The sequence below is a fragment of the Ailuropoda melanoleuca genome, chromosome 6 (genome assembly GCF_002007445.2).
Source record: "Ailuropoda melanoleuca isolate Jingjing chromosome 6, ASM200744v2, whole genome shotgun sequence".
NCBI classification, from domain to species: Eukaryota; Metazoa; Chordata; class Mammalia; order Carnivora; family Ursidae; genus Ailuropoda; species Ailuropoda melanoleuca.
In genome coordinates, this window is record NC_048223.1 from 82,542,192 (window position 1) to 82,566,471 (window position 24,280).

The following is a 24,280-nucleotide window of genomic DNA, read 5'->3' on the forward strand; positions in this document are numbered from 1 at the left end:
TCAAACATCTATTTATCAAAACTTCTTGCCAACTTTGAGCGGAAGACAATAGTGGAGCACTCGTTAAGAAATGTTCCATCACCAGTGTTCCTAACAGCCAAAGGATAATATTGTGTGACAAATCCCAACATCAGTGGCTCTGAGTCCAAAAATATAGATAAGAGTTATACTTTGCCTGTGAGACTGCTTTGGAACACCTTAACACCTTTATTTCACTTCTACTTTCCCTGTTAAGCGTGCATGCAGTGATGCATGAGATGGAAACTAACCCAGATTAGACCAATCAGGTTGCGGCAGTACCCCAGCCACAGGGACTGGCCAATCAGAATGAGGCTCTGGGCTTTGTTCCTTTCTGGGTCTAACTGCCCCTCCCCTTACTGGATCTTGAAAGCCATCCGAAGACCACAAGAGGAACCAGCCCTGACATGAAACCAACACACGGATAACATAAAGCAGAGAAGCAGAAGAATCTGGATCATTGGTGACATTATGGTTCACTTCAAGATATTTTGAGTTGGGTTTTCTGTTTCCTGCAAATCAAAGTTGCCTATCCAAATGAAAGCTCAGTAAATGTCAAGGGATAGAGCAAATGATGATGAGTGGGGACACTCAAGACAGCCTTACTTCCCCAGCCTGGGGACACAGTGATCCCACCATCCAGCCCCCAGTCATTGATTCACCTGGTAAGCCATTGGTTATGTCTACTGAGGACTCCCCATAGAAGACCCTCAAGGCTTGGGTGTGAGGCACACTGCGGAAGCAGGGCATCTTTCTATACTTTTTAAAAATTAGGAAGAGTAGGAATCAGGGATATTGGCAAGTAGAAAGGTATTTGCAGCTGACGTGTGCACATTGTTGGGGTTCATACATTTCTAGATCTTGATTAGACTTTCATGTATCCACAAAATGAGAATCTGGGCCTCATGAAGTCGATGAAGTCAAGCACCCATATTTACTTTATTTTCACTTTAATGCTAGCTGCTTCATAAACTGTTCTCACTGAGCCCAGACATACTGCAGGACCCATCAGCTTAAAAAATTGTGTTATACTGCTGGCATGGATCACTGCTGAGTGAGCAGACGAAGCTAGCTGAATCTAGAAGTAGCTGCGATGCTGTAAGAATCACAAGTCTTTACCCACATCTGCCTCCTGCTAGCAATGCTTTCTGCCTGCCCTATGGGGTTTCTGAGGGACAAAACACTTTCCTAGGCCCTGTCAAAAGGATCACATACCAGTTACAGAAGTTGTCACAAAGCCAGTCAATCTTAATGTCCACTTCCTTAAATTCAAAATCTAGGTTATTTTACGGTCTTTACAATGCTAGAATTACTTTTCTCTTTAAAACTTGGCAGGTTGGTGTTTTTGTTTTTAATCCTTGAGCTTTGTAAGTTTTCTTTCCTGTGCCTACTTGCCCATAACTTATTCTTCTGGTCTGATGACTGCTTTTTAATGAGTTCAGCCTGTACCTTCTTGGACAAATCAGGAGTGTGAGGAGCGTGTTAATTAGCTATCAGATCTAGCCTGGCTTTTGAAGTTCAGAGCTCTGGAATGCTACAGAAGTGTAAATATAATCACGGCTTTTGCATTTGGTAATTATATCTCAGCTGAAACTTCAGGGAGCTTCCCACCTTGGAATTTTGCTACTGCTGACCCCTGAATGGTTCTGCCGTTAATGGTCAGTCTCTGAGGACCCATACCCAAAGGAAATAGCTTCCTGTTTTGTTCTGAGTGGCCCTTCTTCCTTGCAACCTTCCTCACTGTTGACCAAACATCCTATTTCAGGACGGAGAAAATGAACCTTCTTCCCCTTCCCCTCACAGGGTGAGGAGGAATGAGGCAAGAGTGAGAAAGTTCTTCTGGGGGTAAATTGCCTTCTTATGACCATACCTACTTTGTACCAAATTATACCAAATATTTCTGGGCCTTCAAATCAAATACCTACCTACTTCTGCAAGAAGTCTGCATGCTCACCTAAACTGATTCTTCTCACCCTCAATCTAGAAACACCCTCTTTTTATAACACTTCCCAAGTATGTCCTGGTGCTGGCCCTGGGCCAGACTCTGGGGTCCCATAGATGAACAAAAGAACTCACAGTCTGGGTCAAGGAGAGACCTCCTGAATAGATCCTTTAGGTCCATAAACTTACAAAGAACCTGGAGACTGAATGGGAGGTCAGGAAGGTAAATCAGGGAAGCCCTTGGACTTTGTATACCAGGAGGTGGTTCCCAGGTGAAGTGGGGGGAAGGCATTGCAGCGAGATGGCCATCCCTGACAAGTAGGCATGTCAGCCCTGCTTTGTTACACCATTCAACACTGTGACTGCTCACCCCATTGTCCTAGTGATATTTTAAGTGTTCTATGGTGAGTCAGTTCTTCCTGCCTCAGAAAAGGTGTTCTCCCAACCGCCTACTTTCATAAAACAGTGTGGACACTTAATACATGAGGAGTAAAAGAGTGAATGGATAGATGAGTAAGTGTGGGCCAAACTAGACCATGTTACTCAGACTCCAAGAGAAGTCTGGCAACATCCCAGGAGCAGATGCTCCAGGCCACCAGGCACTATCCTCTGCTGAATGGCTAGGATTTGGGGGTAAAAGAGAATGTGAGATGGGGCAAGGGGCTAGCAATTCTGAATTTGTCCCTAAAGCCTGAAAGAACAGTCATCGGAATGCGTCGGTCGTAAAGATTCCTTATCCCTATGCCAAAAAGAAAAAAAAGAAGTCCATAAAAAGCTCAAAAAATCTCTGAGCTGAAAGGTGTGTCTTCTGCCCACGGCTACAGGGCAGGTGTTTTCAGATCCACCTAAGGCAGTCCAGAGTCTCCTTTTGCTCCCGGCAGTACCCCTAAAGAATGAGTCAGGGGTCTAGGGTCACCACTCGCGACGGACTGAACTAAGCTAGCGCTGTGAGAACGAGGAACGGCACGTGGAGCTGCCCGAGGATCTAAGGTAAGCTGGACTCCGCCGCGCAGTGCCGAACAAATGGGACGGCCTCAGAGCTGGGGCTCCTCCCACGGGGGGCGGGGCCCTGCCGGGGGAGAGGGGGCGGTGGAGTTCGAGCTCCTACGGGAGGAGCGGGGCCGGTCACGTGTGAGAGGCATGGCGGCGCAGGCGTCAAGGAGCGCAGGCGCGGGGGCCACCCCTCGGACCCCTGGGGCGGGGGAGGGCCTGACCCGTTAGCCTCCAAGCGCCGAGCCCCGGAGCAGGCGGGCGGGGCCAAGCGGTGCTAGCTGCACGGGCGCACGTGACGTCCGCGGGGGTGGGTCCCGCCGCGGCGCAGGTGAGGAAACTGAGGCAGGGCCGGGTGAGCGAGGCCCGGTGTGCGGGCGCGCGGGTGGCCCCTCCGGCGGCTCCAGAACCGGCTGGAAGCTCCCTCCGAGCCGGCGGGGTGCGGCAGCACCTGCCAGGCCCCAGGCAGCCCTGTCCACCGCCCCGGCGGACGGCGTCCGTTTCGGCCCGCCGCGGTCTGCGGGAGAACCCGGCGTTGGAGGTCCGAAGACCCGGGGCCGGCGCCGATCTATCTGACTGGCGGAGAACCACCCCCCGTTCCCCTTCCCCTTCTCCTTCCCAGTCCCCGGGCTTTGAGTGAGGCCGATGACACCGGCCTGCCTGAATTGTTGGGACAGAGAACTGAGAAAAGGACTCTGTCCCGGCGCACCCTTTCCGCCGGGCCGAGCCTGGGGCGGGCCCGGGAGCTGCCTGGGGGTAGCGGGCGGCATAGCCACAGGTGAACCCACAGAGGTTGAGAGACCTGGCTCCCCGGCTCTGCGCTCGCATAGGCTCTGTGCTTCCATAGGGTCGCGTGTTTTATGGGGTCACGGTTGCCTCGGAATCTCAGGCACCTGCTCCCTCGTTCCCCTCAACGTTACACACGGCTGACAGAATTGGAAAGAGCCCAAGTATATATTGAAATCCCTGTGCTGAAGTCTGGGAACGAGAAGACGAGCAAGGCATCGATCTGAACAGTCGGGGTCGAGGTTGTTGCAGGGGTGGGGAGGTGAAGGAGAGGGAGAAAAAATGGTTAAGGCCCAGCCTGACAAGGGTTCTGGGGAGGGAGCACACCCAGGGAGTCCAGAAGCTGGACTGAGGTTCAGATTCAGCTGACTCTCGGCCTTTTTTCCTTCCAGACCATGCTGTTTCTGCAGCTCAATTACTTAGACTTCAAGTTAGTGTTTTTTTTTTTTTATTTCAATGTATTTTCCTTTGAATTTGGTAGATGATTAAAAAAAAAAGAATCATTTAGAATTTATTTTAAAAAGCATTGTCCAAGAAACTGCTTGGATGTTCCTATTCTGGCTCAGTCCTGTAGCCCAAGAACTGGGATTCAGAATGCAAACCCCACTCCTTGGAACATACCCAGTCATCAGAAACCCTCCATTTTGTGTATGAACTACATTTTAGGGGCAATTATTGACTAATCTAGAAATGAGTAAGCATTATACCTCATATTTATGTCACTCTTTGTAAGGTAGTTTACAAAGCACCATCTGTACATTTTTTTAAAAGATTTACTTATTTTTTTGAAGGGGGGAGGGGCAGAGGGAGAGGGACAGAAGGTCCAAGCAGACTCTGCCGGGAGCCCCACACAGGGCCATCCCACGAACCTGACATGAGGGCCTGAGCTGAAACCAAGGGTTGATGGCTTAACTGTCTGCACCACCCGCGTGCCCTACGCCATCTGTACATTTAACCTTTTGTTTGTTACAACTCTGTAGAAGGTAATTCTGGAATCATTCACATTGTTTTGTTGCAAAAATGTGCCTTGTCCAGGTTCTACAACCTGTAGGAATTTGATGTATATTTTAGTTATTCTTGGTGTGGCTCTTCCCACATCCCCCTCCTTTATAAGGGCATGCCATTGGGTTGAGATCTTATGCATTGTTCCCTAGGGGTACAGAAGACATTTCTGATGATTGGATGATTGTCTTATTAGCTTGTGTCACTTAATTGGTTCTCAGAAAATTTGATGAGGACTAGAATTCTGGGGCTTGAAACCCCAGGCTCTGTCAGTATCTCAGAAATAAGGCAGGGGCGCCTGGGTGGCACAGCGGTTAAGCGTCTGCCTTCGGCTCAGGGCGTGATCCTGGCGTTACGGGATCGAGCCCCACATCAGGCTCCTCCGCTATGAGCCTGCTTCTTCCTCTCCCACTCCCCCTGCTTGTGTTCCCTCTCTCGCTGGCTGTCTCTATCTCTGTCGAATAAATAAATAAAATCTTTAAAAAAAAAGAAAGAAGGCAGCTCTCCTGCCAGCCAAATTCTTGCCTCTGTGAAATGTTGAGCTGAGAGGCTCCCAAGTCTCCCTCTCCTGAGGCTTGTGTGGCAACAACTGTCTAGAGCCTGGGGGAACCAGCCTCACCTCTGAGCTCAGTGGCCTTTGGCACAAGGAGGTTTCAACTGAACAGTGCCCTTTGCCTTCCCTGGTGCTGTTAGGGTGGAAGGCAGTGGTGACAGGCACTGCATGGAGGATGCATTGTAGAGTGGACAGCTAGGCCAGAGGGGCCTGAGACCAGCCAGGGTTCCCTCCAGACCCAGAATCATACCCACGAGGCAGGCCTGTAGTAACACAGTGGAGGTGGTACAGCTGGAGAACTTGTTCAGTGTTTTATGTTCTTCAAATGACCTGTCCTCAAAGAATGAGTGAATCTGAGTCCCGTAAAGTAGGGAAGGATCATGCCTTAAAATTATGCAGTACTCAAAAAATAAAAGTATTCTGCTGTATTTTATTGTGTTGTATGTTGCTCTTATATATTCTTATATATATCCAGACAACCCCTCAAAGTTCCCTTCTTTTTGGGAAGGAGATAAGGAAAAGGTGACCTCTCAAAGAGTGGAAACCCAGGATTTTTGTCCCAAAGCCCAGGGTCTTTGTGGTATCACCCTTGCCCTCCCATCCACACCCATATAACCTGACAGAGCTGGTGTTCTGAGCCCAGTCAGGAGGCAGGTGCAAGCAAGGGGCAGAATGGCCATGTATGCGGTGGGGGTAGGGGTGGGGGCTCTGTAGCTTCAATCCCAGATCAGAGGATTTGTCTTTGTCTCAGAGTTTCCCAGTATCTTGATTATGTCCTCTTGTCCTGCTTTCAGCATCTGTTCAGAACTTCCTACCTCTGCCATCTGAGAGGACGGCTGGGCCAGAGCTGGGCAGACGGTCACCCTAAGGAGCAGAACAGAAAGTTGGAGACTGAGGCAAGTAGGTGAGAGCTCACTGCTAGGTTAACTGGCTAGGTCTGTTGTCCTTGATGACAAGGGTGGGAACGCATCCCCTACTGCTCATGGGTCCTTGGGTGCCCATGCCCTGGCATTTTTAAGCCTGTCCTTTTATCATCCAGGATTGACAGGACCTTGTTACCATGGGCAGGAGAGGTGCAGAATGGCCTCCCAGCTGAGAATGGGCAATGTGACCCTTAGAAAAACATTTGCTTTTGCGTTGTAAGCTGCTTGCAAAGCTCTGGGCCTGGGAAAGACTGGTACCCTCTCTAGCCACAGATTTCCCAGGCCCTGTTCAGGAGCAATTTTGCTTTTAGCCTTCTTCAGGCTTGCGAGAAGACTTCAGGAACCACCCCCTACCCCTGGCCTTCCTGAACCCTGATCCCCCACCCCCACCATTCCAGCTTCTGCAGGAATGTCCAGTGCAGGATAAATAGCCAGGGATTGGGTGTTGGGAGACCCAGACCTGAGTCCCAGCACAACTGCTGACCAGCCCTACCCCGATGTGACCTTGGACTAGCTAGCCCCTTCTCTGGGCCTTAGTTTCCTCATTTACTCAGTGAAGGAGGGGCTGACCAGAGCTCTGAGGGAAGGAGAGGGATGGGGAGATTTGGCAAAGAAGGAAGATGAAACGTGCCTTCCAGCCTCCTTCACTGACGGCTGGAGGCAAGGAGGCCCATGTGTGCATTCTTCATTTCCTTTGCCTTCCTCAGCACCCCTTTCTTCCTTTCAGCCTGTCTCAAGCCAGCTCATTCTGGGGAGGGAGGCTTCCCTGGGTGGGGCTGGGCTGGGCAGATGTACCCTCTGTGTAGAGACTAGATGCTGTCTCTACTTGTTTCAGGCATGAATTATCCCACCCAGTGCTGATACTTTGTTTTATGAAGACTTTATCAGTTCCTGCCCAGAGGCAGCTCCTTGAACAGGCAGGAATTGGGCCTGGGGAAACAGGGAGTGAGTGTGTGCACATTCCGCAGGAGAGCGCTGGCCTCGGGTCCCCCCATGGCTTTCTGCACTTGAGGCCAGGCGGTACTTTACAGTCTGTGGATGTCAGAAATGGGACAGCCTGAGATTTGCTAGTTCCTTCCTCTGTCGGTACAGAATGTCTTCATAGCTTATGTCAGATTGCCTTGCCATTGAGCAGTGGAGCTAGGACCCAGCCCAAGGTCACTTAAACCCCAGGCTTGAGTGTTTGATTCAAGGTCAAGCCAGCCCTGTCCAAAATAACTTTCTGGTACTGAGCTGAAATTGGGTGCCTCCAAATTAGTTCCGACATGGAATTTAAATTATAATGTTCAGGTAATTTCGTTGGACATTGATGGCCTACTGATGAGCAGGATTTGTGTTAAGTGCTGGGGAAGGAGGAATGAATAAGACAGCAGCCGCTTTATCATAGCATGTACACAGACACGCCAGTAACTAAAATACACGGTCCATTTGCTCGTGCGGTGGCAAGGATATGTGTACGTTTCCACACATCCGCACGCTCTCTATCATCAGAGGTGTGGGAACAGTTGATAGTTGGGGCTTTCACACTTGGGAGACAGGGTTATTTGTCCCGGGCCTTTATGTCATTTGCATGGCGGGGTGGGGCATCCTGGGCAAAGGAAACAGCACAGCAACAGTTCGGCGGCCTAACAGGACATGTTATGGTCCCTGTGTGTGGCGTGGCCGGAATGGCGGCCTGCGGCTCCTCTGCGATGGGCCCTGTCGGCCATGCTGAGGACTTTGGAGAGACCAAGAGCAGGCAAGGATGCGGGCAGGTTGGGGTGTTCTCCCATTACTCTGGCTGCAGCCTGGAGAGAAAGCTGGAGAGGACCTGGCTCTGGCCAAGCCTTTTCTGGATGGCACATTGAGGCTGAGGTTGGAACAGGGGGCAAACACGTTTCACAGGATGGACCGAACTTCCTGACTGATTAGAGGCAGGCAACGGGGGAGAAGGAGTGGGCTGCGACTCTCAGCTTCTGGCCCGAGCAGTCGGCCAGATGCCTGTGTCGCCTGGGGAAGTCCAGAAGAAACACTGATGCTAAGTGGAGGTCAGTGTTGGACATGGTGCCACAGATGACCTCCAGAACCTCTAGGTGCAAACTTTGGGTCAGGAACAGCAATCGGGACCTGGACGTCAATGCCAAGGGGTGGAGTGAAGGGCTGGAAGTAGGTGAGCTTGCCCAGGAAGGGGTGGGGTGAGAGGAGCCACTTAAGTGGAGGAACCAGAAGAGAAGGCAAAGGGGGTAAAAACAGGGCCTCAGTGGTGCTCACTGACTTCTTGGGTATGGGGTGATGAATGGGGCAAGGAGCAGGCTGCAGAAGGAGCCATAGAGAAAGGGACATCTCTCTTTGATCTCAGTTAGTGTAACACGTGGGTGGTGTTAAGGCCTTTGCTTCATTCGTCAGCACCGGATAGCAGGGAAGGTCTGTTGGCACTTGATAAATGTTACAATCTGCATGACTGCGAATGACTCAAACTTTGTTCAGCTATTTGAAGGGCTGGGGGCCTTGGCAGCTCTCCATTTTGATGTTTTCTGGAGTTTGAGTATTAACAGCTGAAGGAGCCCCAGGGTTTCTGGGTGGCCTGGTCCTGCCCATTGTGTGAGAGAGTGAGCTTGGGGCCATAGGCGGGACTCCAGAGCCCCGCCTCCAGCCCTCCCCTGCAGCCTGATTCCCGCCTGCTCCTGCTGGGTCGGCCTCTTTGTCAGCAGAAGCAGGAGTGTGGCCGCTGTGAATGGTGAGTGCCCTGCTCCCAGGTTTGAACTAAGGAGGTTAGGGATCAGGGACAGGGTGGGGAGTGGCTTGTGGCGCTCTGGGCTTCAGGGAAGAAACACTCTGGAATCTGAAATGAAGGGGGGAGGGTTCTGATGGGGACTGAAGAATGTGCAGATTCCAAAGTGAGCTGCTTTTGATAGACCCACATGATGGCACCGGGGTGCTTTAAGGAGCCTTACATTCACCTTGTCCAGCCCCATGATTTTGGAGTGGAGGAAAATGGGGCTGGGAGAGGGGATGACCCCAGCTTCGCCTAGGGAGCCCAGCTGGGTCTTCTCCCCCACCCCACTGGCACGCTCTCTCCTCACCAGAGCTGCCATTCTGAGCGGCCACAGCTGTTGTCAGTCTGTGCTCTGAGCATGCTTCACCTTCTTCCGTGGGAGAGGATGAGACCCGATAAGTCCCACAGTGAGAACTGAGGACTGTAGCTGTGTGAGGTGGGGGCGGACTTCTGTGAAAGACCTTGCTGTTACCTCTGAGAAACTGACCTTTTCCTTAACGGATGAGGATAGAAAGGGGAGGACAGAGAGGGGACATCGGTCATATGGTAAGTTTCCTTTAATGGTTTGGCTGTATTTGATGACTGAAAAAACAAGTCAATCTTTTTTTTAATGCTCTTTGAGACAAAGGGGGATCATACCCCTTGACCCCCAGAAACCCACAAATGAATGTGTGGGGAGGCTAGGTATGATGGTAGAAGGACTGCAGCTTTAGTCCTAGTGATCTGGGTCCAGGTTACAGTACTGCTGCCTGTGGGCTCTGTGACACTGGAGAAGGTCCTGAACTTCTCCGAATTCAGTGTTGTCACTGTAAGAGTATTATCTGCATCAAAGGCTGTTGGGTGAATGAAATTAGGCCCTGAGCGTCAAGTGACACTAAATAAATGCTGGTTTACTGGCTTCCCTATCTCTCCTGTTAGCCTTAGAGGCCCATGTGAAAATGCTTTGTTCTGTTGAGAGAGTAGGGTCTCCCTCCCCTCCCCCCCTTTTGTCCTGGGAATAGCTGTGATCCAGGAACCGGAGTCACTCTCACTATGCAGGGAGTTGCCGTGGTACACGCTCCAAGACGTGCCAGGTTGGGAATGCTTTGTAGCTCAGGGAGGCTTGGCTGTAGGGCTGGACCTGCACATTCTCTAGGTGTTTCTAGGGGTGAATTTTCACCGCTAACCCCAGCAGAAGAGCCAGCTGCTAGAGGCCCTCTGGCGTCTGTTCACGGAGAGGCCTGACTCATCTCTGGAGCTAATACTGCTCTCACATCTTGGTGCTGCTGGGCCTGAGAGCAAGGTCCACGCTTCTCAAAGGGGTGATTCTCTGCTCACACTTTCTGGGTCACAGCTTGAGGTGGGCGTGGGGTGGTACACAACACCCATATCTTGTATTCTGGCTCTTGAACTTGAGGTGGGGGGCAGGGGGCCTTTGGGACATAGAAGTTTGCATTCTCCCAGTGCCTTGAGCCCTGACATCCGTCCCCAGCCAGTCTTTCCCAGGCTTATTCGGCCCAGGCAGGGTCTAGCCCTCTTCCACTCTGCCCTCTGAGTCCCACGCCAGCCCCACAGCCACTTCCTTCTGGGCACTTCTATGGCTTCCCAGATCAGATGGAGCTGGCTCTCATCCCCCTAGCTTCATGTTCATACCTGGCCCAAGATGCCTCCCCTTTCCACTCAAATTTCTGTTATCTGTGTGCTAGGCCTGTGTGTCCTTGAGGATTGGGTTTCACTTAGTTGTATGTCCTCCCAAATCGCCATTTATTGAACAGGCCAGTGCTGAATAAATGATTGGAAATAAATGTTGAGTCTGATTGAGTCCTTTTCCCCTTGCAGTTGTGAGCAAACAGGCTAACTGGCCGTTGGTGTGAAGATGGAGCGTGTCGGTCTCTAAGAGCAGCCGTGTTGTGTTAGGAGAATGTGGAGCTGAGTGTAAGGCTCTCTGGGCTTCCTGCAATGCGTCCAGGTGTTCAAGGAGTTGAAGCAAGTCCTTTTGTAGGGTAGACATAAGCTGGTTTTTGTGTGCTGCCTCAGAAATGTTATCAGACCTGTGATCAGAAACCACGCCATATGCTCCTGAATCATACACACATGTCAGAAATCCAGGGGTGTTTGGGGTGTGTGTCGAGGTGCAGAAATTGTTCCAGGCTCTGGGGAATCTTCTGTTTATAGCACACAGGTGAGAGCTGTGGTTGTTCTGTGAATGCCCTTAATTGTTCTGTGAATTATAATTGAGTAATGTGTAACTTTGCCTCATAAAGGAACTGGAAGCCGGCCTGTGGGCTGGAAGGTTCTTTCCTTCTTGGCCCAAGAACTTGGGTTCTCCATGAGTCATCATCCTCATCATTCAGATCTATTGAATTCACTTGCGTGCACAGTTTTGGAGAGCTCACTGTGTGCCAAGCAGGCACTGTGCTGGGCATGGCAATTTAGAGACAAACTGAGGGACAGAGTCAAAGGGAACAGAGGCAAAGGTAGATAGGTCCACATCTTGTGTGGAGCACACGGGAAGTGTCATGCGTACGAAGTGTCTTTTGGGAGTGGGAGTGACGGTAGGCAGAGCAGCCGGGAAGCCTTCTTGAGGAGCTGTCCAAGTCATGAAGAACAGAACAGTTGGGGTAGGACATTCCAGGAAGCAGCATGAGCCTGGCTGCCCCCCACAGTGAGCTGAGAGAAGGGAAGCTGGAGGGCACAGCTCTCCCAGGCCAGGCTGCCCGCGTCACTGGACTTTATTTTGAGGCTTATGGCTAACCAAGCACAAAATCCTGGGTTCTTTGCTCTGAGGCAGTGCTTCTCAAACTTCCGTGTGCATGTGAACTGACTGCCTGGTCTGATTCAAATGCAGCTGATGATTCCATAGTCCCGAGATAAGGCTTGAGATCTTCACTTCGGTGTGATGCCTGTGCTGCCAGGCCCGGAGGCCGCAGTGTGAAGTGGAGCTGTAAGAAACTCCTCTCCCAGCTCCAGGCCCTCCCGTCAGAGGTGCCTCAGCAGCACCGCTCCCCACCACACACACACCTGGCCTCACCTTCCTTTCCCCCTTCCCTACTAGCAGATGCCAGATTCCTCTTTCTGCAATGCTCTTTTCATTTGGTCATTCCTCCTTCCCACCACCATCTGAAAGACCCCTTTTCTTAACTCAAATCTGAACTTTTCGTGCTGGCCTAACACAAGACTGGCCTACCCTTTCTTCCCAAAGTCCTTACCACCACATTACTCCCAACCCCATCTTACGGCTGTGGGTCCCTCAAAGCCCATCTTCTGGCAGTGGCATGTGGCCTTCTGGGCTTTTGCTTAATCGTTTGGAGAAATCCCCTCTCCAGCCAAGTGCTGGAGGGGAGACAGAAGTCTTCCGTTAGGTGGGCCACACACATATGCCCTGGGTCTGTACCCGGTGATCTCTGCACAGAGTCATGCTGTCTCTTAGGGAGGGAGGCCCCCCAGTATAAGACCGTAGGATGGCCAGAGGGCCATGGGAACAGAAGTATTTTAAGTAGTTGTCAGGAGAAGGAAAGCTGGGTGGGGTGCCTGCTGCAGTCCCAGGGACCTAATGAGGAAGCATTAGGGAGGCCCCCAGGAATGAGCTGGGAACAAGGCTGGATTCTGCAGGACCTGCGTGGGCTCCATTGCCATTGCAGAGCCCCATGACCCACGCAGACCTCTTTTGCCAGCCCCTCTGAGGCAGACACACACCCAGCACCGTGCTCTTTTTTTACATAATGCGTGCTCTCTCAATCTACTCCGCTTCACTCCACAGACACCTGTGTGGCGCTCGTCGCACAGGGCAGAGCATCGGATTAGACGCTGGTGTTTACCAGTGGCCATCTCTGTTCAACTGTGCCATTCATAGCTGCTCAATCTTGAGGAGATATTTACTTTCTCATCGACTCCGGTTTTATGTATTGCTTCTTTTTTGATTTTGGTTTTATTTTCACTCGGAGCCTGTTTTATTGGTATAATGAATGAAATATGAAGCTGTTCTCAGTTGAGAGAAAGTACTGAGATTGCCTGCCCACCATGAGTGAGGCCCTGCTGGGCACTGCATGAATGCTATGGTCTCTGTTTCTGAGGGATTCACAAACTGAAGAGGAAGAAGGATAAGGTAACAAAACAGTGTGATTGGTGTTCTGAGTATTTTTTGATCAAAGAAGAGAAGGCTGCCCCACCCCAGGGAGGTGATAGCAGAGACTCCCAGACTATGAAGGAAAAGCAGCCGCTGACAGGGAGGGGAAGGGGGAAGAGGCTGCATCTGGGGGGCCCAGCATGGACACACCACAGAGCTGGGAGGCCGTGGCTTTGGGCACGGGAGAAGAATGGCAAGAGAGGCATCTCAGAGGGCTGTCACTTCTCAGTTCTCGCTCCTGACCCATGAGTGAGCTCCCTGGGGCAGGAACCTCTGCGTGTCTGTTATTTCCCCAAGCTCTGGTGGCAGCAGGTGCTCAGCGGCCCTCGTCCGGTCCTGTCCTCCACTCCCGTCTCTGATACCGCTGCTACTCTGACGCCGCTGCTCCCCTCCCCTGCCTCTGGCCTTCTGGTTGGCTGTCCAGCCAGCGGCTTGCATGGAGACCAGATTCCAGCTGTCTCAGAGTGGGAGCAGTAACATCTTCTTCCTTCCTCTCAATCTCCAGAAATGTCTTTCCTCCAGGATCCGAGTTTCTTCACCATGGGGATGTGGTCCATCGGTGCGGGGGCCCTGGGGGCAGCTGCCTTGGCCCTGCTCCTGGCCAACACAGACGTGTTTCTGTCCAAGTCCCAGAAAGCGACGCTGGAGTATCTGGAGGACATAGACCTGAAAACCCTGGAGAAGGGTAAGCAGTGACCCCACCGGCCTCAGTACTTTTCCAAGGTGCTGGGATGCAGACTTATTCATTTTTTTCCTTATAAAAGGGCTGTCTCTCTCTCTTTTTTCTTAATTGAAAAGCTACTATAACAACATTAGGAAAAATATAATAACATTTTTTAAATTACTGATAAGCCCATTCCCCTGANCCTGATGTGGGGCTCGATCCCACAACGCCGGGATCACGCCCTGAGCCGAAGGCAGACGCTTAACCGCTGTGCCACCCAGGCGCCCCAGCACTCACTGTTATTTTGTACATTCCTTTCCATGTGTACATAGTACGCAGTTGTGATCTTATTGGACACCATGGTTTACATTTTAGCTTTTTCTTGTCAAAAGCATTTTTCACTTTCTGCTCTTTTCTCCTGGGCCTTTACAGAAAAGAGCTCCTGGGTCGAATGCATTTGAGAACCACTGTGTACCCATTCCGTGTTCCCGATGCACAGCACAGGCGCCTGCTTATCGAAATGCAGTGTCTGGGTGGTTACCGGTACAGCCGTGGGCAGCCCTCACCTGGGGTGCCGCACACACGGGGCGGAGGGTGGGGAGCACAGGGTCACACTTGTAGAGTGGACCTACCGTCTCCCTCTTCTTGGGGAGCCCACCTGGAGCGCCTGGGGACTGCTGAGAGCCACAGATTTGCACGTGCTCCTCGGCTGCCTCACTGTGTGCTCTCGGCCTGGGCGGCTCAGTGGGATCTCAGTGATGCCAGTGGTGTGGGTGCAGTTGGCACGAGCTTGGTGAAGTTTGGGGCTCGCTGACTGGGTGGTCTCCAGGTTGGCCCCTCAAAGGGAGGCCATGCTCACCTGTTCCGTAAGTGAGGAAGCTTGTCGGGGGCAGGCAGGCACTGTGACTACAGACTTAGGCACAGGTCACCTTCGTGGAGGACTAGGCAGTCCTGTGGAGAGACCCCTGTTTGGCTGTGTTCAGCCCGGGGTTTCCCAATCTTTCGATTACAGACCCCAGCCTGCTCCTTTTTCTCCATATAACATGCCACGGGGGCACGGATTCCTCTGAGAAATGCTAAGACAGTGAGAGTTGCTACTTGCTGAGCCCTCGCTAACTATGTTCCCAGACACTGCGGCGGGCACTTTTCTACCCATCTTTAGATGCCCCCGTAGCCGCAGTGGAGCTGCTGGGTGTTTACACTTATGAGCGAGGAGACCGAGGTCTGGGGAGGAGCCGGCGTGTGCCCGAGGCCTCCCTACTAGCTGCAGGCCCTGTCGGACCACGGCCGGCTTGAGCCGCGGAACCGTACTGCCCTGAGCCATTTCCTGGCTGGGCATCTTCTACCCTCTCCTGTGAATAATTGTGCGGTTAACATATTTAGGTTAAATTTTTTTTTTCTGTAAGGGGGCACCTAGGGTGGCTCAGTCGGCTAAGCGTTTGACTCTTGATCTCAGCTCAGGTCTTGATTTCAGGGTTGTGAGTTCAAGCCCTTGTTGGGCTCCATGCTGGCTGTGGAGCCTACTTTAAAAAAAAAATCAGTTTGGGACACCTGGCTGGCTCAGTTGGTGGAGGATGTGACTCTTGATCTTGGGGTTGTGAGTTTAAGCCCTGTGCTGGGTGTAGAGGTTACTTAAAAATAAAATTTTTAGGGGCGCCTGGGTGGCACAGCGGTTGGGCGTCTGCCTTCGGCTCAGGGTGTGATCCCGGCGTTATGGGATTGAGCCCCACATCAGGCTCCTCTGCTATGAGCCTGCTTCTTCCTCTCCCACTCCCCCGCTTGTGTTCCCTCTCTCGCTGGCTGTCTCTATCTCTGTCGAATAAATAAATAAAATCTTTAAAAAAAAAATAAAAAATAAATAAAATTTTTAAAAAGTTTTTTTCATAAAAATTTCTGTTGACTTATTCTCATTGAATACTTTTTTCTTTTAAATTAGAGGTTTTGTTTTGTTTTTATCAAAGTGCAAGATCTCTTTCCGGTTTTGGCCATGTGTCTGCCCTAACGGATCATTACAGTGTCCACTGGTACCAGCACAGGAATTTGCCATTTTTCCAGAAATGTTCCAGCATGGGATGTTCAATTTTGCCAATAGATTTTGATGGGGGAGGGCCCTTTTGGGTAAACAGCGGGGTCTTTACACTACATTGATTTCCCTCTGAAGGATAATTAGTTCCTGTCTGTTTCCTGTTTGCTGTTTCCAAGTCGTCTGCTAGGCTAGTGTCGTTTATGGACTGCCTCCACATTTGGGGCCAGGCTGGGCTGGGAGGAGAGAATACTAATTTGTCTTTTCTCCCCAGAACCAAGGACTTTCAAAGCAAAGGAGCTCTGGGAAAAGAATGGAGCTGTGATTATGGCTGTGCGCAGGCCTGGCTGTTTCCTCTGCCGAGAGGTGAGTACATCAAGGATCTGTTCAGAGAAAAGGAGTCCAGCAAGCGGGGCCAACGTGTTTGCAGCCAGGACCAAGGGCCTGTAGGCCCACTCTGACCTTTGATCAGCACTGTTATTTGCTCTAGGTATTTCTTTTGATTTTTCTCCCTGTGTGTATTCATTTAACAACTCACCATATCCTGGGGTTAGCAAACATACTTGACTCTCATTTGACGTTCACAGGCCCTTGTGCTCTCACGGACTGTCTGTGTCCAGGGCCATCTTCCCGATTTAATCAGGGGTGGCAACCAGGTCGAATTCCGTGTTCCTGATGCATGACACAGGCACCTGTTTATCGAAATGCAGTGTCTGGGTGGTTACCGGTTGAGCCACGGGCAGCCCTCACCTGGGGTGCCGCACACACAGGGCGAGGGTGGGGAGCACAAGGTCATACTTGTAGAGTGGACCTACCTGTCTCCTGTTTCCCTCTTCTTGGGGAGCCCACCTGGAATGCCTGGGGGACTGCTGAGAGCCACAGATTTGCACATGTTCCTCGGCTGCCTCACTGTGTGCTCTTGGCATGGATGGCTCAGTGGGATCTCAGTGATGCCAGTGGTGTGGGTGCAGTTGGCATGAGTTTGGTGAAGTTTGGGGCTGGCTGACCGGGTGGTCTCCAGGTTGGCCCCTCAAAGGGAGGCCATGCTCACCTGTTCCATAAGTGAGGAAGCTTATCAAGGGAAACCAGGGTCCAGCCTTGTCACTTTACAGATAGGTGAAGGCTAGCCAGACCTGTCCTGGTCACACAGTCAGTGGCAGAAGACCTAGATTCTGAGATCTGCCTTGCCTGAGGGAGAACTGGGAACGAGACAGCACTGTTTCTCACATGGTGGCGTGGGCCCTGTCCATATGGTCGTCCTTCTTCCTCTCGTCGTCCTTCCTGAGCCCGGGGCATTCCTTTCAGCCTTGAGCTCTCTCTCCTGCTTGTGTCCCTGGGCCGACAGAGAATGTGCTCACATTCAGGGCACTTCAATGCCTGTTGTCTCCCTCACATATCCCTGGAAAATACAGCGGAAGAGGCAAAGGGACAGAGGTGGTGACAAAGTCACACTGCTGTGGGGAGGTGTATTAATTTCCTGTTGCTGCTGTTACAAATTATCACAGACTTGGTGGCTTTCAACAATATGGATTTATGAGCTTACACTTCTAGGGGTCAAAATTCTGAAATTGGTCTCATTGGGCTAAAATCAAGGTGTCAGCAGGGCTGCATTTCTTCTGGAGGCTGCAGGAGGGAAGTGATTTCCTTTCCTCTTCGCTGCTCGCGGCCGTCTGCATTCCTTGGCTCATGGCCCCTTGCTCCACTCTTACAGCCAGTGTGGGTGGGTCCAGTCTTTCTCACAGTGCATCACCATGTCACAGGAAGTACCCCTGGGATTGGGGCCACCCAGATGATACAGGATTATCTCCTTTAAGATCAGCTGGTTAACAACCACCTGCTGCCTTGATTCCCCCTGGCCCTGTTGCAAAGCATGTTCACAGCTTCTTGGGGTTAGCATGTGGATATCCTGAGAGGGTATTTCTACCTACCATGGGAAGCGAAGCCTAAAAACTCAGGGCTTTTGGTTCAACATCTGTGATGCCTTCAGATATCAACATGGAAGCCTATCGTGACTGGACTTCCCAAGGCCAGTTAAACCTGCAAGATCCCAAGAGCAGCTGCCTTCCCTAAATACACCCTGCTTGCCTGTGCCCTGCTCTCTGTTTGGCAGAGCATTTTGTGAAAAACGTGTGTTGGACGGCAGTCTGTGTTATTTTAGTGGCCCAGACCAGAGGTGTAGGACTGAGTTCCCACTTCATGGCTTTGGGCAGTACAGAGCCCAGGAAAAGGGAGGAAATCGTTTCATCTCACACATAGGTGGTCTGTGGCCCCAGCAGACCTGTAGTCCTCTGTGCTGTAGGGCCCAGTTTGCCACTCCCTGAAGCTCTTAATGAGTGCATCGTAATGGATTCTGCTTCGTTAGGTGTCCTCTTTGTGTGTGTTCTAGAAAATAAACAAAAAATTAAATGTAGTTTCTACCATACAGCAACATATTTGTATTGGAGGCGGGGGGGCTGCTGTTTCTTTAATTCCGACACCAGTCGTGAAGAATTTGCTCTGAACAGCGAAGCTTTACCAAGACTCGTGTAGTTTCCTTTCTTTATCCAGCATGTAGTTCATGAGAGTCAAGGATGTCTGTATTTATCAGTTCAGCTGCATTCTCCCCACTATACACCTTCACCTTCAAATCTTTCCACCCGGTATCTAGTACCTTCCACGTATCTAGCCATGTGTTGGGCATGGAGGGATACAAGAAATGGAAGACACGGCATTTCACACCTGGGAACTTAAGTGACCGCGCTCACCTTGGTGGTCACACACAGACCCGGTTCTGAAAAAGTCTCCAAGCAGAAAGATTGGATATGCACAGAGAATTGGGGCTTTACTCCAGGCTGGATGAGCCAGGGAGAACTTTCAAGACAGGGACCCCTTTCTGGAGGGTGGGATTTGAGCGGGAGAAAAGGGAAGGTTGTTTTGGGGTGGGGAGCCAACTGAGCAAGGGCGCTGGGGCAGCTATTTGCCTGGCCCCAATGGAGTTTGTCTCCTAGGGTGGGCTGGTTTGGTTGAGTGCAGGGGAGAGGCGATGATGTGGGAGAGGGGCATCGTGGCTACACATGGAGGTCTGTGTTTGGGGGTAGTCTCGCAGTTACCTGATGCTCCCCAGGCCATGGTTAGGACATCCATAAGAGGCGCCTTGCCTCTCCTTCCCACCCTGGCGAGAACAAGAAGGCTGGACTGAGGAGGCCTCGGGCCCAGTGGGGCCAGGCTTCTGCTGGGCTACACAGGCCTTCATTGTTCCGGGCATCTCATTGCTTCTGTTCTGCACTCAGTGCCAGCCCCTCTCTGGGCCTGCAGGGCAGCAGGCAATTGGCCGGCTGCAGAACCACAGGAGTTTGTGCCCCTGACGTTCCCTGTCTCGTGCAGGAGGCTGCCGACCTGTCCTCCCTGAAGCCCAAGCTGGACGAGCTGGGAGTCCCCCTGTATGCAGTGGTGAAGGAACAAATCAGGACCGAAGTGCAGGACTTCCAGCCTTATTTCAAAGGAGAAATCTTCCTGGATGAAAAGGTGCATCTCCTGTGAGCCCGTGGACACAGACTGGTGGGGGTTGTGCTTGGGTGTGGAGAGTTCAATGACCCAGGGTATGTCTGGCCTGGAGCTGGAGGCTGGCCTCCCTTTCGGCTGCCCTGAATTTCGGCTCCGCTCTGGGCAGAGCATGATGGGACACTTGACAGGTGTCCTCTCACCCTTCCTGAACTGTGACCTGGGCACAGGAGCCTGGGAAATTGCTGAAGCCCCACCGGGTTCTCATACCATGCAGGCGGCAAGCAGCACAAGCCCCTGGCCCTTCCTTCACTGCAGCCATATTCCTTTCCCCTCTACTCTCACCTGTGCAGGATGTCAGACTGTTAGCACCCTACTGGGCACAAGAGCCCTGTGTGTCTCTAGCAAGGGGCCAGAGGCAGAGTGGAAAGCTGCATATCTGTGTCCCGAGCGTGGGCCTGCCCTGAGGTCAGAAGCTGGCCTGGCAGGGTTCTCTTTCTGCGGGGCAGTTGAGAGTGCTCCTGAATGGGAGCTGTGTGGGGGTTTCGTTGGGGGGAGGACAGGAAGCAGGCTTTGGGTCTTTGAGAACGAATGCCCTGTTGGGAAACTTTCCTCCCGGGGGGGAGGCAGGCATACGGGCTGCTCAAAGGGACTCTGTCTTTCTTGTTTCTGCAGAAAAAGTTCTACGGTCCCCAAAGGCGGAAGATGATGTTTATGGGATTTGTCCGTCTGGGTGTTTGGTACAACTTCTTCCGGGCCCGGAACGGAGGCTTTTCTGGAAACCTGGAAGGCGAAGGCTTCATCCTTGGGGGAGTTTTTGTGGTGGGATCAGGAAAGCAGGTAAATTCCTCATGTTCACATGTGGATCTGTGGGTGTGTGTGTCTGTGGGCACAAGGTCCCAATGTGGGGGGTGACCTTTCCTACTTGGAGTCTTGCAGCCTTCCTTCCAGAAAGCCAGGGAACATGAGGAAGGGGAAGGTGGAGAATTAGCCGTTTATCACGCATCTGCTCACAGGCCACCTCACACTCGAATCTCCTCACTCCTCACAGTAATGTCCAGAGATGGTTTGGGTGTTCCGCAGGCCAGTGACTTGGGACTGAGAGGTGTGGGTGAACGCACGCAGGAGCACAGCTCGTCAGTGTCATTCCTGGGGCCTGCATCTGGGTCTCCTGATGTCAAGTTCTGTCTTCTGTTCTTGAACAAAAGCATTTCTATTCTGTCAAGAACTTACTCCCCTGCAGTTTTCCCAGGTCATCAGGGATGGACAGTAGAGAAAAGGAAGAGGAGAGAAGGAAGAAAAACAGGCCTAATTAGGGGGAGTAGCAAGGAGATACGGGGGGAGACAGCACGTTTCCCTGTGGGGTGCCGCCCCGGAGAGGCAACAGACTTATCTGCAGACAGGCGGCTCCAGGCCCTGCCTCTGAGGCTCCAGAGTCAGCACAGGGACCCTGTGGGCCCAGGAGGCAGGTGGGTGGCTGCTCCCTGTCAGACTGCGGGCAGCCTCGAGCTGGGGGGGCTCCCCTGTGCTGGAACGCAGCGCCAGCAGACGCAGAGCAGGGAGAGGGTGAAGCGGATGCAGTTTCAAGGGCCCGACAGGAGGACCTCGAGACTGGTGGCCCGACCTCTAGTCCTGTCTCTGCCAACTTCCGGGATCGCATTAACACTTGGCCTCCTCTGTAAAAAGATGGTATTGTTTGCATTGGTGGATCTTACTGTTAATCTTAATAATTGCATACTTTTCTCAGTCTGGGAGGAGTACAAGCTAGTAGGAATAGAAATCTTTCAATTTTAAGCTCTACCTCTAATCTCTTCCTTTGAAACCTTGGTAACTGCTGTCGCTTGTCTGTATTAGACTCTAGCATGGATTGGTGTCTGATAGAATACAAACCTGTTTGCTTCCTTTCTGGTAAATACATCAAAATGTCTTAGTGACCATGGCTGCCCGCGAGTGCCTGCCTTGTTCCGAGTCCTCCTGTACACCATCTCCTAGCTTCCTCACAACCAGTCCGGGATGTTAGGGAGTTTTAGTCCCATCTACATGTAAGGAAATGAATTATGAATGATATGAAGTAATTCTGCCCAGAGATAAACAGCTGCTGAGTGGTACAATGGAAATGGAAATCAGGAACGCAGACACGCCCTGCTCCAGAGACCCCACCCTTCCCCTGCCCAGAGCCGCTCCTCAGCGGTGGTTCCCAAAGACCCCTTCCAGATGCCCTGCACTTGGGCAGGCCAGTTCCCGAGAGGATCAACCGCTCAGCCTCTCCTGGCTCGGGCACCCTGGGATTCCTTCCTCCTCCTGCCTCTGCCTTCCTTCAGCCTCCAGGGCAGGGCATAGCTCACCTGGCAGCCTTCTCTTGCCTGCCAGTGACTCACCTGGTGCTCACAGGCTCCCCAAGCCAGGCTGGCACATTCCTGGCGTTGCTAGGTGTGTCATTGGTCTTTGTCGGTGCTCTCTGGCGTGCTGCCCTCGTCCTTTCTGGTGGAACATGGACTGGGCTGGCTGAGCCTCCGGGTTTCTTGAGAGCAGAGTTTTTGCAGTCCCCCTGAGCCAGCTGCCCCTCAGTGGGGATTTCCTTTGTAATAATAATCTTTAAAGCACGCTTACTTTAGGGCGCCTGGGTGGCTCGGTTGAGCATCTGCCTTCGGCTCAGGTCATGATCCCAGGGTCCTGGGATGGAGCCCCACGTCTGGCTCTGTGCTCAGCCAGGAGTCTGTTTCTCCCTCTCCCTCTGCCCCTCCCCCTGCTCATGCTCTCTCTCTGTCTCAAATAAATAAATAAAATCTTAAAAAAGAATTTAAAAAAAGCACAGCTTCTTTAAAGAAGTAATGTGTTTTCAACATAGAAGATTTGAAAAGGCAGCTGCAGGTGAGGAGGGCCATTCTGTGAGCTCAGCCACGCGCACAACCCGTTAGAACCACGCTGAGCCGAGAAGCCTTTTGTTTTGTTTTGTTTAGAAAATGATGTCTTACTAGATATTCCTTTTTTCATTTAACAGTGTATCATGAACATCTCCTACGTCATTACGTATTCTTCCTCAGTATCTTTCATGGCCGCATACTGCTTCGTTAGACATGGAGATAGTTTCCTCATCTGCTTCCCGGTAGTCACCTCCGTGTGGTGCGACGTTACGAGTTTTTTAAAGTCTTTATAAATAATGGTACAGCAAATATATTTACAGATGTTTGTTTATTTATTTGTTCTGTTAAGATGAGTTCCCTGATGTCCTGGGTCAAAGACTCTTTCAAAGGATTCCTTGATACTGATCTCACACACACTATTTTATGTGTTTTACCACTTTCCGATACTTTGGCATATCCTCTGTCTTAGAGCATTTTGCTTCACAGTATCAGGAGTGGCCTCCATTTTCTTAGGAAAACTAAGGTCAAGGGAGGGCGTGTCTCCCTTTTCAGATGGTCGGAGTCTGACCTCTGAGCTCCACTTGCACACCTTGCAGCCCTTCTCTGGAAGCTCGTCCTGTGTTGGGTCTTTCTGCCTGGGGTGTTCTTTTACCTCACCTCTACCTGTAGGCATGTGGCTGCCTTCCACGCTTTACTGTCTGTGAAGCCTTGCCTGACCACCCCATCATATCGCCCCACACAGATGTCACTCCTGACTTCCTGCTCCCACAGTGCTGCTGGTCCGGCCCACCCGTCGTGATGTAACCTTCCCTGACCCCGCTTTGCCACCAACACTGAACCCGACTGGAGCAGAGCCAGGCCTGACCCGGATCTCTGCCGCCTGCTGCCCAAGCTGCCGCTCAGTGTCCCATGAATGAGTGACTCAGAGTGAGGACTGATGTTCCCTCTCGTTTCCTTTTAGGGCATTCTTCTCGAGCATCGGGAAAAAGAATTTGGAGACAAAGTGAACCCAGTTTCTGTTCTGGAAGCTGCTAGGAAGATCCAACCCCAGACTTCAGCCGCAGAGACAAAGTGATGGTGTGAAACTGCCCCGCTCAGGGATAACTGGGGGCACTCGCCGGTGTCCTGGGATGTGTTGTGTCTCCACTCATGTCCCCGGAGAGTTAGAAGTCTACTCATGCCATATTGTCAATAGAGATCATTAATGTAGTTTAATACCATGCTCTCTTAGGCCCAATAAGGCAAAATAGCCTCCAGACAAGATTGATAAGAATCTAAGAAACCAGTGAGGGTAATTTCAGCTAAAACCTGGAAAATACGAGGCTTAGCCTTGACTGCTGCACCTCCTTACAGCGTACGTGGTGTGAGTGCCGTTACTGGAGATAGCTTTTACTTTCACGTCTTCAAAAATCTAAGAAAAGTTGATGATTGACTTGAAGATTCAGGATATGAAGGTTTGGGGCTTGTGTGTTCTCTATTAATGACCTATTAGTACAACGTTAAGGTAATACGCAAAGGAATTGGCGGGTTCCAGATGGCTTACTAAAAGTAAATTATCAAGTGAAATCTATTTTTTCATTGTCTTCCATTCTAACCTCAGAGGTTTGTTTTTCTAGAAGAAGTGATCATCTCTGGCTCTAATAAAATGATGTATCAGAAATTGCCTGTAATACAAGTTTTTCTGATAAAACTAACAATAAAAATATTTACCATAATGATGGTTGAATTTAAATCATTGGTGCCGAAGACGTTAAGCGTGAAAAGTCAGTGTCCCCCACCGCGTACGCGGTGCACGGAGTGCTCCTCTAGTCCTCACGCTCTAAGAGATGTGCACCTTCATCCTGTCATTTGTGTTAGTGATTTTGCTGTCTTCCCTGGGGGAGTGACGGGCATTTAAAATTGGTAGCTGCTTTCCTACCGGTAGTCTTTCAGCCTGATTTGAGGTGAATGAGGAGAAGGGACAGAGAAGATGAAATATAATTTAATTCATTAATTTGTTACATTTGAATTTTTGGCATATGCGTATGAGATCAGCCAAAGCCCGAAGGGGGGGCAGTGCCCTGGGAATGGAGTCCAGTGAGAAGGGACCAGGGAGCACAGGGCCAGGAGGAGAGGAGGCTGTGTGTATCCAGGAGAGGAAGAATGGGGACCGTCAGAGCTGGGGCTAGAAGCCGAA

At 51.4% G+C, this 24,280-nt stretch overlaps 1 protein-coding gene across 8 annotated transcripts; it reads left to right on the top strand.

The window, feature by feature from the left end:
- The first annotated feature begins 3,099 nt into the window (after nt 1–3,099).
- Nucleotides 3,100–23,819, top strand: PRXL2A (peroxiredoxin like 2A). 8 transcript variants are annotated; one of them, XM_034662783.1, is made up of 8 exons: nt 3,100–3,280; nt 6,085–6,194; nt 13,596–13,758; nt 16,035–16,126; nt 19,124–19,264; nt 19,916–20,080; nt 22,242–22,403; nt 23,066–23,819. In XM_034662783.1, the coding sequence occupies exons 3-7, from the start codon at nt 13,614–13,616 to the stop codon at nt 22,395–22,397; spliced, it is 699 nt and encodes a 232-aa protein (XP_034518674.1). In that variant the 5' UTR covers nt 3,100–3,280; nt 6,085–6,194; nt 13,596–13,613; the 3' UTR covers nt 22,398–22,403; nt 23,066–23,819. The 8 variants fall into 8 exon arrangements, with proteins under 8 accessions (XP_034518674.1, XP_034518677.1, XP_034518675.1 ...); XM_034662786.1 differs by having other exon boundaries at nt 6,085–6,190; XM_034662784.1 differs by having other exon boundaries at nt 6,085–6,186.
- Nucleotides 23,820–24,280: the final 461 nt, after the last annotated feature.